The 13736-nt window shown below is 45.0% G+C and overlaps 1 protein-coding gene across 3 annotated transcripts in view; it reads right to left on the bottom strand.

Moving 5' to 3' along the window:
* SHISA6 (shisa family member 6) overlaps nt 1-13736 on the bottom strand; it is a 235856-nt gene that overhangs the window by 210144 nt on the left and 11976 nt on the right. For all 3 annotated transcript variants that reach the window (XM_069872335.1, XM_069872334.1, XM_069872336.1), the window contains exon 2: nt 10269-10429. In XM_069872335.1, the coding sequence (XP_069728436.1) occupies nt 10269-10429 (161 nt within the window). The remainder of the gene's footprint in view (nt 1-10268; nt 10430-13736) is intronic.

Below are 13736 nucleotides of genomic sequence, written 5' to 3'. Positions count from 1 at the left end.
CGTGGGACACAAACTCAGTGGTTTCAAATTCAGCACTGCCTAAACTCTGCCTAAATCCCTCTCAGCTCTGCTCTTGATTGCACTCCTACATTTCATTATATGACCTCTTCCTGAGCTGAATTTGCTGCGTTACTGAGTTAAACCAGCTGACAGAGGAATGAAACAGCAACAGAGTCAGCACAGAAGGCAGTGGCCATGGCAGAGGATATGAGAAGAAGAGGACGGAGACCTTTGGTTAAATGCCTTTGGTTAAAGGAGAGCCATTCACTGCTCGTGAAACCAGAGCTTAAAAGGAAGAATGGGCAAGCTTGTAGATCTAAATCAAGACTGTTCTGGTCAAATCAGGCCTTGTCTAAGTAACTTCATTTTCTGAAAGTTAGAATCATAGAATCATAGAATCACCAGGTCCAACCATTCCCACCAATCTCTAAACCATGCCCCTCAGCACCTCATCCACCCGCACCTTAAACACCTCCAGGGAAGGTAAGTCAACCACCTCCCTGGGCAGACCACTCCATTGCCTAATGACACTTTCAGCGAAGAATTTTTTCCTTATGTCAAGCCTGAACCTCCCCTGGCGGAGCTTGAGGCCATTCCCTCTTGTCCTGTCCCCTGACACTTGGGAGAAGAGCCCAGCTCCCTCCTCTCCACAACCTCCCTTCAGGTAGTTGTAGAGAGCAATAAGGTCTCCCCTCAGCCTCCTCTTCTCCAGGCTAAACAACCCCAGCTCTCTCAGTCGCTCCTGGTAAGACTTGTTCTCCAGCCCCCTCACCAGCTTTGTCATTCTTCTCTGGACATGCTAGAAATATTCAGACAGTATCTGTCTCAAGAGGCGATAATGCTCAAAATTTATGACTATCACCAAAGTAACAGGGCACTGACATGCAGAAAGACCACTGCTTACATCTACCCCTATGGAGACCAAGGTTACCCTTGAACTGAGTCTGGCTCCCTCCTGCTGCTGAGTCCAGTCTGGGACTTTTTCCCCATGCCTGCTCTGCAGCATCAGTGGTAACTGCACTGGGGGGTGCAGTTTCATACATGCATACATATTTTATGATTTTCTTATCAATATAATTTTCCTTTTACTGCTATTGTTCTATTAAAGCTGGGCTAGTTTTTATTTCCAGCCCACAAGCCTCTCTCTCATTTCCTTTTCCCCCTTCCCTGATGGGACAAGGATTGGAATCACAATTGCCAGCGTTTAGCTGCCTATCAAGCCAGGCCAGGACTAAACTGTGACAAGGGATTAAATCAAAACCTAGCCAGGAGCACAAATTCCTTTGCCTACTCTGGCCTCCTAGTGCTGGGGCTGAGCTTTGTGTTGCCCCCCAGCTCCCAGCCTTGTTTCCCGGGTGCTCCAGAGGATCTGAACCAGCAGCTGGTGAGTGCAGAGATGGCATGGCAACAGCTTCAGCTCACCTAGTGCTCTCCAGGGAAAGCCTGCCTTTTCCCACAGCACTTCAAATTCACGAGAATACCTATGCCAGATACCTGCTTTAATGTTCCTCTGCTCCCAGTGCTTTCCCAGACCTGGAGGAGGAGGACCAAACACAGGGTGAGGGGAATCACCTGGCTTAAACATCATTCGTTTCTGTCACCCACAATGCAGACTTTGCAGCGTGAGCAATGTGGGACAAGCACAGTGGCCTCCCACTTACGTGTTACACTCCAAAACTGTTTCCATCTCTGCTTTTGTATGTTTTGAGAACAGTACTTCTCTGCCATTCCCAATCCAGCTGTACAGATTCAGGAGCTGGGAAAGCATCCAAATGTGTTAGGTTGGACCTCACACACACACAGCCTCCATCCTCTGTAAACTCCCCACTGCTGCTGGTCAGTGTTACTGTGACAATCCTGCATCTCACAGCATTAATTCCCAGGATCCCACAATCCCATCAGCCCTGGGATTTGCTCTTAAACCCAACAACTGTTACAAATCTTGGAGCCTGGTCATGGGATGAAGGCACATATGCTCCCACTTCTTTGTGTGTGCAGCGAGCAGGCAGCACAGGGAGCTGATCCTGCTGCATGGTGTGATCCAGAGCATCAGTCAGTGTTGCAGCACATGTCCACAGCCACTGCCCCTTGTAACGTGCAGGTCCCTCGCTGTTTACATGCCTGCATTAGACTCCTAGACTTTTTTCCACATTAATGCCTCTTCTCCACTGGAGCACAGAGCCAGAAAAGCCCGCTTCAATTAATTTTCACATTCTCCATCTGTTTTGTTGTATTGTTTTCAGCAGGTTGGTTCTCACTGCGAAGCTTTCTTTCAAAGTAAATCTATATGCTTAATCCTCTCTCCTGCTCACAACTTGCATTAGTCCTTCTTAAAAAAAAAAATGCTGTTACCATAGTAACCTAGAGTTTCTAGATATCGCGGTGGATGATAAGTGCTGCCATGCCTGGCCTTGTGGCTTCGGGACTGCACTCTGTCGAATGAATGCTAAATTCCACCAAAAACACTTTTAGCAGGCACCTGATATTTATCCCGAAGCTCTGGATGTTGCTACTCTGTCATGGTTATGTGATTCATGGGAGTATCAAGACTTACACATCTCTATATAAACACACTCTCCACCCACCCATTTCTTCCCTGCAAGAGTCAGACTTTTTCTCTTGTTTTTTTTTTTAAATTATTTTTTTCAAATTTGTCACTTCTTTGCTGTTTTGATGCATGAAACCCTGACATCAGTCATGGGCAATATTTGGAAGCGAGACACAGGAAACTGTTGCAAATGTTGTTGCTTTTTATTCTCCAGCAAATTCATGGGTAAGTATATTTCCAGCGGGGATGTTTCGTTGTCTCGTGTGCCTTGTTAATGGGGCAGAGTTTTCCCAAAAGTTCTTTTTCACCGATTACCCTAAAATTCTACAGTTCAGTAAAGCACTCAGGAGACTAGAATAAATCAATAACTGCAGGCAGAAATAGGTGCAGCCCCAGTCTCACCGAAAGAAGGAGGAGGCTGTGTGGCTCAGGAGAGCCGGGGGGATCACAGGCTCTGCTCATACTAGTAGGAAGCCTGGGTTAAACCCTTATGGCTGCTCACAATTGAATTTCTCCACAGAAGCAGGTCCTAACCTCTGTCAGCAATACAAGAGGGAGGTTGGATGTCCAAAATAATGAGATTAAGAAAGGATAAGAAATATCTAACTGTTAAAAAGATCTGTGAAGATCTTGCCATAAAGGCCAACAGCATCCTGGTTTGAATCAGCCGTGGTGTGGCCAGCAGCAGTAGGGAAGGGATCGTCCCCGTGTACACGGCATTGGTGAGGCCACACCTCAAATCCTGTGTTCAGTTTCAGGCCCCTCAGCCCTAAATACATGAGGAACCTAAGTCCTTCACACCAAAGAAGATAGCAGCTAGTGTCCTATCTTAGCTACCCTGCACCAATTCCAGTAACATGCACCTCTCCCCACTCTCTGCTGGAATGATCCTCCCTTTTGGCAATGGTATTTCGGATGCCAGGACACCAAGTAACTCTCAGCCTTGAAATGTTCTGAGACAGAAAAATCTGACATTTCCTGGTGCCTCAGAAAACCTATTAAGCCATTTGGGATTTTCCTGGGAGGAAAAGCCATGGGAAGCATTGGGTCTTAACGTCACAAGGGTGTGCTTGGAGGAAAAAAGGACATGGAGTGGCGTTGAATTGCCTTATCTTCTACAGTTCCTAGAGGTTTCAAAGCTGATCCTCTTTCTTTCTCCCAAAATGTCAGTGAATGGCAATAGGAGTATGGAGAAAAGAAAAACCCTGTTCCTGGAACACTCTGGGTATTTTCCAAGCGGTTTCCCTAATTCTTCACCCGCCTGCACCTTAACTAGTTTCTTACAATAGAGCACAGGGGCTGTAAAATGCTACTGCAGGGACTGGGGTATCATTTTACACCTGCTTTGTATTCCCCTGAACAGCTGTAAATGACAACACAAACTGTGAAGCAGCAGGGAATTTGAATGCCTTCAACATACATTTCTACACTGATCCTCAGTAAATTAACTCAAATAGTTGCTGGGGATTTGAGGGAGAAGCTACAAAATTCAGTGAATGAATAAAGGAAGTCATTTGAAACAGAGACCATCTGGAGATGTGGGGGAGAGGAGAAAGGGGAAAGGGAAAAGGATGGACAGGGAGAAAGCATGCATAACTTGGAGGAAATCTGAGAAGCTGACCACCCTGGTCTTTAGAAAAGCGCTAGAGCTTGTGCTGAGCCCAGAGGCCAGGGAGAGCAGGGCAAAGTGCAGTGATCTCCTCCCCTGTGCAATGATTAGGATGGAAGTACTCTCCGTGCTGCTCTGCCTATATTTGACTAGAGACGTTAGCTACAATTTCTATAAAGATTAAAGGCCTCTCCTGCATTCGTTCATATTCAGAACAAGCTCAGAATATGCCTCTGGGTGGAAGGCACTGCTGAAAACAGCACTTTGAATACGTACATCTCTGGAACATCCTGACTCAAATGGCTTATTAAAAGCCTTCCCCAGATATATCAGGCTAATCAGAGCACTAGCCGGTGTTGTTTGCTGCATTCAAAGTGGCAATCCTGTCAATAAGCTGTTCTTCACACCTGCAGGTGCCTTCATCCCCAGTGCAGGTGAATAGCAGAACATTTTTCACACTGGAAAATTATCTCAATTTATCCCTGTGGTCAGCTCTTTGCTGGCACATCTGGAGCTCGTTCCAGACCAGCATATTCTGTTGGCGAGGCATTTTGATATTTTGAATTAGAAGGCTAAAAGAATATAAAACTAGGCCAGAGTCTTTTCTCCAGCAAGTACCAAAGAAGTCTTTTGTCACTGCTCTTACAGCCTCCCTGATCCTAGATGAAGTTAGAAGCAGCGTGATTCCAGGCACAGATTTCATCTACCTGCCTCATGCTCAGGTAGGTGACATCTGGGAACCCTTCACTGCTGAAATATTGCACCATGGCAGCAAATACAGCCTTATTCTGAACATATTTGGAAAGATTCTCTGCCTACGCAGCTTCCCACATCAGTCTAATGGTCCCTCTCTCACAGACTGGCAATACTATCAAAGCCAACTGCATGAAAAAGAGCCGGTGTGGAAAAGCCAGAATGAGTCTGAGAGACTAAAGGATCCATTCAGACCATGTGCTGTCCTGAAGCATCTTAAGATTTGTATCAGCTGTAAGTCCGGGACATAAGCCTCCCTGACCCATAAGGACTTACCTAAACTAAGCCCGGGTCCCATCGCTGTGATGGTAAAACACTGATTTTACACCACAGATCTGATTTGAAATCTTACTTGGGAGGTTTTTTTGTGGTTTGGTCTCAGCTTGAAAATCAGTACTGAGAAAGCTTCCCGCAGAACTGTTAGTTCTGAGCTAGCCACCCCTCTATCACCAGGGCAAGAAAACTCCCATCTGACAACTCCTGCAGGGATTGTATCTTGCAGGTGCTTTGCTTAGCCGCAGTTTGGGAGAAGCAAACCAACCCTTTGCATCTATCTGACTTTCAGAAGGCCTTCAAATATCCAAGGATGATGCTTGAAGATAGTAATCTGAACCGATAATCTAGTCTTAATTGTTCTGCTAATGCCAAGGTCCATCAGGATCACTGTCAGAGGAACTGCCCTCATCTTTTCTGACGCATCACTTGATTGTGGATGTTGCAGGAGGATTGCCTCTGGCTCAAACTTCCTCTTGTGCCAAACGCAGCACCTTCCTCTCTGGGAGCATATTGCTGCTTATGTATGATGTTTTCCAAGCCTGCAGGAACTACTGACCTTTCCCGCATCTATCTTCATTGTTCTCTATGGTTGCTGGCCACCCACTGAACAAATGAGTGGCACTGACCTTCACAGCAGATGTCAGGAGAGATAACAAGGCCAAGGAGAAAAGATGGGGGAAATGTTGCTCAGGCTTTCCTTCCAACACCCCTAAAAGTGCTGCTCTGATGGAGACATCAGAAATACCAATAGGCAGCTAGATGAGATAGATTTCCTGTAATCTCACATACATCATATTGTACCTGTTACTCACAATGAACAAGCAGCAAACAGTGAACTAACAAGAGGTCTGTGCAGGCTGCAAGTGCATTCCTGTCTACAGAGAGTGCTGCAGCTCATACTAATTATGTGGTGCACAGCTGGAGAGGTGTGCTCTGACCCAAGAAACCTGTAGGCACCGCTTTCAGCTTTTCTTATCTGCAAAGTGAAGACCAACAAGAAGGGCTTCTACAGGTACATCAATCAGAAGAAGAAGGTTAAAGAGAACGCGCCCCTATTGATGGTTGAAAATGGTGACCTCATTTCAACAGACGAGGAGAAGGCTGAGGTACTTAACAACTTTTTTGCCTCAGTCTTCACTGACAACTGCTGGTAGGTGCCTGGGCAAAGACACTGAGGACTTTGCCTTGTTCTTCAACTCTCCTTTGAGCATCCTTGACAGCTGGAGACAGCGCTCATGTCTTGGTGGACCACCAGAGGAAGTTGTACATTCCAGTCCAGTGATCTCCTACTGTGACCCCTTGGGGGCTGTCAGAGTGCTTGCAGGAAGAGCAGCATCTGGCCTGTGGGAGATAGGCTTCTCCATACTGCATGGGGAAACAAGTTAAGCGCCGCAGGCATGCCCTCGGCAGCACCTGCGCACTCTGCTTTGTTTGGACTCTACTGGCTCAGACACAGACCACCTCAATTTGTCACTGTCACCCACAATCACTTTGTTCACTGACACCAAACAAGCCTAATAGAAAAACAAAGCCATAGTTTATTTAGCAAGTCTTAAGGGCACTCTTCTAGTTATAAGTTTGGAAACAAAATTTCCAAGTAACACAAACATAAAAATCTCAGTCTGCATGTAACAACAATAGTCCTTCTCATTTCTTAACCTCTAATACTCTGGAGCCCTGAGACAAACTACAGCCAGCCAATCTGATAGGTCAGGTCCTGCTGCAAAACCCTACAGCTGTAAAACCATAGAATCACAGAATCATTAAGGCTGGAAAAGACTTCTAAGGTCACCAAGTCCAACTGTTAGTCCAACACCACCGTGCCTACTAAACCATGTCCCAAAGTGCCATGGCTACACTTCTTCTTAACCCAGAGACGGAGACTCCACTAGCGTCCTGCGCAGCCTCTTCCAGTGCTTCACCACTCCTGCAGTCTAAATCTCACCTGGTGGAACTTGAGGCCATTTCCTCTTGTCCTGTTGTTACTTGGGAAAAAGAGATCAGCACCCACCTCACTACAACCTCACTTCCGGAGTGTGATGACATCTCTCCTCAGCCTCTTCTCCAGACTAAACAGCCCTAGATGCTTCAGCCTCTCCTCGTAAAACTTGTGCTCCAGGCCCTTCACCAGCTTCATTGCTCTTCTCTGGACAATCACTTGGTCTTCTCAGGCCAATCTGCAGCACCAGTGAGCAATGCTCTTCCTGGATCCTGCTCTTACACGTTATCACCTCTATTCCCTCCTTCACCCCTCTCAGCTGTCCCTCATTCTCCTCTTTTTATTTCTTTTTTTACTTCTCTACCCACCCCAAAAGCAAGTATGGTTGGTGACCCTTCTGCTCACATACTGGGGCTTACTAGCCTTATTCTAGTTTAACGTGCTATAACCCATTCTTATTCTCCAACTTTTACCTTCCTCCCAACCTAAAAGATTTTAGCGGTCATTTATACAATTTCCTGATCGCCACAGTAATCTGGGAATTAGCTGAGTAACAGAGTGTAGCTATGACAGAGAATTGTCCTGTCCTGCAAATGGAACTGTATAAAACCCATTCACTGTATACCTCGTTTATGAGCTCATGATCTTTTGTAAGTGATTTGCTTTCTGTCTCATCTGATATATGGGGACAGGTTAATAACGGATAAAATTAAGCCAGGAACAAGTTCTTTCGGGCAAGCTACAAAAGCAAGTTGTCCTTTCCCAGCTTTGGCAAGGGCTTGGTATGACATTCAGTCCAACTGGCTGCCCTGAGGCAGAAATGATCAATGACTTCTACAGGCGTGGAAGGCTGTGCTGGAAGCAAAGTCCCTCTCCTTTGGAGCTGGCTTTGTGGGCATGTCCTCTCATTGGGCTCCTGTAACCTGCGGCCTGCCTGTTTCAGTCCTGATTGAACTGCAATGGTGTTTCTTCTTCACACAATATGGACAAACATACAGACAGGCAGAGGCTAAATGAACAGACTGTCATTTTTAACAGCATGCCTTTTCCTTCCCAGCCATTCTGCCTTGCTCATTTCATGACTCAATCTTCAGCAAGGACCAAGTAGACTCCTTCCTGGGTGCTGTCACTTTGTAGTGTGACCATTTGTACTAGCACCCCACTCCTGATATCTCTGCTCTGGTCCTTGCATCCTTGTGTGCCTCCATTAATGCACTAGTAAGCCTTAAAAATGTTCACGGGAGCCATCAGCTACACACAGATGCCAGAGAAGAATACTGCAATCAGCAATTCCCCTGGCAAACTTTCCCATTTGCCTTTTCTCAGGCTTGACACTGCCTGGACATGACACCTAATTCAGACTTCCAGTACCCAGCTGGTGACTTCTGCTGCAAGCTAAGAATTTCTTTTGCATCTCCACTAAGGATTTGCCTGCCATAACTGATCAACAGGAGCCAACAGGAAGAGACAGGGTGTCTTCAGGAAGGGATTTATCTTATCATAAATCTCTCATAGAATCATAGAATCACAGAATCATTAAGGCTGAAAAAAAACTGGAAGATCAAGTCCAACTATCAGCCCAACACCACCGTGCTCACTAAACTGTGTCCCAAAGTGCCACATCTACACACTTCTTGAACACCTCCAGGGATGGTGACTCTACCACTTCCATGGGCAGCCTCTTCCAATGTTTCACCACTTTTTTCTATATCCAATCTAAACTTCCTGCAGTGCAAGAGTTATGTCAGAGTTGTTCTCTGATGATGCCTATACACGTTTACGAGCCATAAACCCTTGTTTTGTGTGTTTCTATCCTGAGGCAGAATAACTCATCCTCTCAAGAGCTAGTTCCAAGCCATAGATATGAAAAGCACCTTTCTGTTCCAGAAAACTCACCTCATGTACTGTTCTCCAGCCCAACATTTTATTTTATATATATATATTTATATATATAACTCCCTAGCATACAAAATTAGAGGGTTCACTGGCCTTTGAGTGAAAATTGGAGAACAGTGAAATCCTTCTTAGTTCGCAGAGAAATTATTTTGTTCTCAGCAGCAGGAGAGTCTTCCAGAGAACACGGTCACCTCGTCCTGTCTCCATAGGGTGATGCACATTGCAAAACCCTTATAACAGTCACCACAGTGCAGCAACGGGAACCAGTCGCTGCCCTCAGTCACAAGCCCTATCCACAAAGAGCAGAGCGTACCAGCCCCTCTGAGCTTCTGTTAGCTTCTTTCAGAAGCTTTCCCAGCAGGGACCGTAGGTAAAACCTCTTCTGACCATGGGGTGACCCAGGTCAAGAAATGCCACCCAGAAACTTCCATGTGAAGCTGAATAGCTTGTGACTGAATGAGGGCACATCTTTGAGGCACAGATCCAGTTGAAACTACGAGACAGCAAGTGATGGCAAGTATACCACATCCCACTTAACAAAGGTGGTCAGCAACCACTGAAACATTGCTTTGACCATCAACATATCGATATATGAAGCATTAAAGAAATCCAAACACTCTCTTTAGCTAAGAGGCTGGCGTCCTTGTGCCACTGGGGAAATCAGACAAAAAGCAGTCAAATGATTTGACCAAATTCACCCAGCCAGCAGAAGCTGGAAAAAAAAACATGCATCCCAATTCCCAAGCCAATAACTCCAGCAGGACCTCAGGCCACTGTCTTTAAGCTCCTGGAATACCTCCCAGGCCACCTTCCACAATTTCCTCTCAGAACATGCCTGTGGTTCACCAGAATGAATAAGGTGGCCCCAATTAGGTGGGCTTCTTTTTTTCTCAGCTGCTGTGTGCAGAGAGCCCAATTATGCTTTACAGCATATGTGTTTTGTTGGAAATACAGAACGTTCTAAGCCTAATACATGCATTTTGGTTTAAGCTGAATTTATATCTCACTGATCCTGAATTTTTAAAATGTCTAGAGAGAACAGCAAAACTCTATTCAGCAAAAACTTTAAAGAATCATCACTGCTGATCCTTGTGCTCCCCTGCTCTATCTGATTGCCTTTTAAAGCCATTTATTACCCTAATTCTTTGTTTACAGAATCTGCTATTGTCAAGTGTGATGTTCTACTGATTTCTAACACACCACATGTACAATCACCTCTGCAGAGAGAACAGCAAAGCAGCACTTACCTGGGTTGCTTTTCGAGGTGCGCACAGGGGTGTAATGGTTTTTGGAAGATGTCCTGACTGGGGTGTTTTCTTTGGGGGAGGTATCTATGGCCGAGATAGTCTCTCTTTCACAGTGTGCTATTGGAATTGGTCCCTGCTGCCTTAAGATGTCAGCCAGAGCCCTGAGGAGAGAGAAATAGGAAAAAAATATTTTCACACAGTAGCTAGAATGGTATTTTCACTTTTTTTTCAGTATTTGCACTTTCACAGACACTGTGTGAATCCAGCAGTAGTCAGATTTCTATAAACAGAAAAAAGCAACAATAACGAGAAGAATACATGCTTAAAAGCTCAGTTTCTTTTTATGTGCCTGCTGCATGTATTTACAAGCTTGTCTGGCTATTGTTTAGTTTTTCTTATGCTTCCACTAATTCACTTCACCCCAGCGTTATGTTACCTCTCCATCATTCTCCCTGCTGTTTGTGACAAGACGAACTCTTCTCCAGGCACAGAGCGCTGTCCTCATGAAGAGTCACCGTCTAACATGCCTGAGCCCTAAAACTCAGGCACTGTGATCGGCTCAAGATTACACCAAAACTACCCTGCCCAAGCTAAACTTCTTTAAATCTGAATCAGATTAAGAGTTTGGTCTCCACACTCCTTAAATCCTTGGGGTTTTTCTGCAAGAAGCTCAATCCACGGCAGTGGTGGAAGTGGCTTTTCTAAAAGAGAACAAGCAGTTCAGAAGAAAAGGATTAAACAATTTTCATGACTTAATGTCAAGACAGCTATTAGCCTACCTTTAGCTTTTTGTCCATTAGGGACTTCTTTAAAGATACTGAGGTCTCTCTGCTGTTCCCCAAGAAAAACAAATGTCACACAGTTCAGTTGCATCAAATGTTTTCCCTTTGGATGAGTGGATACTCGAAGTTTTTTTTCCTCTGTGAATACCATGGACACAGTGGAACAATTATAGCATGAAACGCACTGATTTTCTTAGTGCAGCCACAAGCTATCTCTTGAGACAACTTGAAAAGGAGGAAGGGATTGGCTTTGCGTGGATTATAAGGGACAGTGGCATTTTAAAGATGATAGAGTTTGAAAGGTTCTTTTCTCTTGGCAAAAGGAATATGCCTAATGTCACCTCGGGTACCAAGAAAGATGAAGGGAGGAGAAATTTCTTCATTGCATATTCATGAGAATGATGCTGATGTTGCTCATATCCACTAGCATTCCTTAAATGCCATATTTCTGGTCTTTCATATGAGAAATAGTTTGGGACCTGAGTCTGTCCCATTTTCCAAATCATTTCCTCTACAGCCCGCTATCCTTGTGCATAATGAATTGCAACACTAATGAGCACTACAAAAGAAACTCTTGGAAGATCTCAGAGGCTCCAGAAGAAGATTACATTAGTTCATAACCACCCTTTCAGAATATTTTTAACCTTACTTGATTATTTATTGTTTGTAGAGAGAGCAGGCATAAAGACTATAACCAACCACATGTGCACATATACCGATACATGAATCACAGAACTGTTAAGGGTGGAAAAGACCTTTAAAATCACTGAGTCCAACCATAAATCTAACACCACCAAATCCACTGCTAAACCATGTCCCTGAACACCACACCTCCACATCTCTGAAATCCCTCCAGGGATGGGGACTCCAAGACCGCCCTCGGCAGTCTCTTCCAGTGCTTCACCACTCTTTCATTAAAGAAAATTTTCCTAACATCCAGTCTATACCTTCCCTGGCACAACTTGAGGCCATTTCCTCTCATCCTATCATTTGTCACCTGGGAGAAGAGACCAGCACTCACCTCACCACAATCTCCTTTCCAGGAGCTGCAGAGAGTGATGACGCTTCCACTCAGCCTCCTCTTCTCCAGAACAAACAGAGAGTGACCTTGCCAGCCCCTGGATCCCCGCACAGATAAACAAACCACCTTCTTTGACCGAGCAGGTAAAAGAAGGTCTGGACATGAGTGTGTACCTCATGGATCAGGACATGACAACCCTCGTCATCACAGTTTTTTGGGCCAGGCTATCCCTGGCCCAAAGAGTGTACCTGGTCTAAGCCACAAGCAGCCTGTTACTCCAGGAGAATCATCATTTTTTATAATCAGATCTAAGGTTTGTCACACTGGTTGTCAATTTACAGGACATTTGAAATTTTGGCCCCTTGCCCAGGGTTGCACAGAACTTGAGTAGCAGAACAAGGACCCGAAGCTGAGGCCTGAGGTCCCCACCCTATGAAACACTGCACGGTTCCCTCCTAAGGAGAGAATTCATTCAGTTACCAGCAAACCTGACAGCTTTCCTAAGCAAATACCTCCCCACCGCATTTCAGATCTTGCTGATTGGGGAGGATGTGGGAAGCTAATGAGGTCTGTCTACTTGGCATCAGCATCCAGTACATCCCATTGGAGAAAACACATTTTCTAAAGACAGCAGGTTGGCAGAACCGAGCCCTTAATACATATCTCCAAGATATATTAAGCATCAGATGACCATTTAATGGCATCTGCAGTACAGAAATGCTAAGAGTCATTTTTCAATTACAGAGATTGTATTAGGACCATTATTTACTAGCCCATAGTGGCTCTGGCTCATTTTCAACACTTGTCGAAGACACTCTCAGTGTCAAGAGTGCAATCACTCAGAATACTGAGGAAGATGACGGCGTGGATAACGCTAAAATACTGTATACCACTTAGCTTAATATAACAGAGCCATCTGAGCAGGAAAGGTCAGGTCAGGGACTGGTAGTACACTTAGAAAGAGCTGTGTGGGATGAGTTGCGTAGAGACAGTACAAGAAACTCAAAGACAAGGAAGAAGAGCTGGAGGTACTGGTGTGATGAAAATGGAAGTTTTCAGTTCTCCTTGGTTTGTTTAACCTGACATAAGAGAGGCTAAGAGAGGGCCTACAGCTCACTAATGGGGAGCTGCAAAGGAGACAGAGGAAGGCTGTTCTGTAGGGTGTAAGGCAAAGAAGACAACAGGCAATTAGCACATGCTACAATAAGGGCAAATTCATTTGGTTATAAAAGAAAAAAAAAGTCACAGTGGGGTGGCAAAACACTGAAACAGGGACCCAGAGAGGCTAAGGGATCTCTGTCAATGAAAGTCTTCAAATTCAGTTGGATACAGGCCCAGATAACTTCCTCTAGCATTGAAGTTGTCCTTGCCTTAAGAAGATGGCAGGGTGAGAGACCTCCAGAGGTCCCTTCCAACCCAAATTCTCCTACAATTCTGAGTCTAGGACCACCTGACCCTGCAGGTCACCTTATTTCTTCAGATACTGTTGTTCTTTCTCCTACTATTATTACTCTTTGAATTATCAGTTGTAAGAACACAGCTTTCCTGCCTCATGGACAGACAGTTTACCTCCACTTGCTAAAAATAATTGAGGCAATAAAGCAAATATACTCTGGAACAATTTGAGCCAGTTAGAAATGCCTCATCCTCTCAATCATTACCCAC

This window comes from Phaenicophaeus curvirostris, chromosome 19 (genome assembly GCF_032191515.1).
Source record: "Phaenicophaeus curvirostris isolate KB17595 chromosome 19, BPBGC_Pcur_1.0, whole genome shotgun sequence".
NCBI classification, from domain to species: Eukaryota; Metazoa; Chordata; class Aves; order Cuculiformes; family Cuculidae; genus Phaenicophaeus; species Phaenicophaeus curvirostris.
This window is presented reverse-complemented; position numbering and strand designations above follow the sequence as displayed.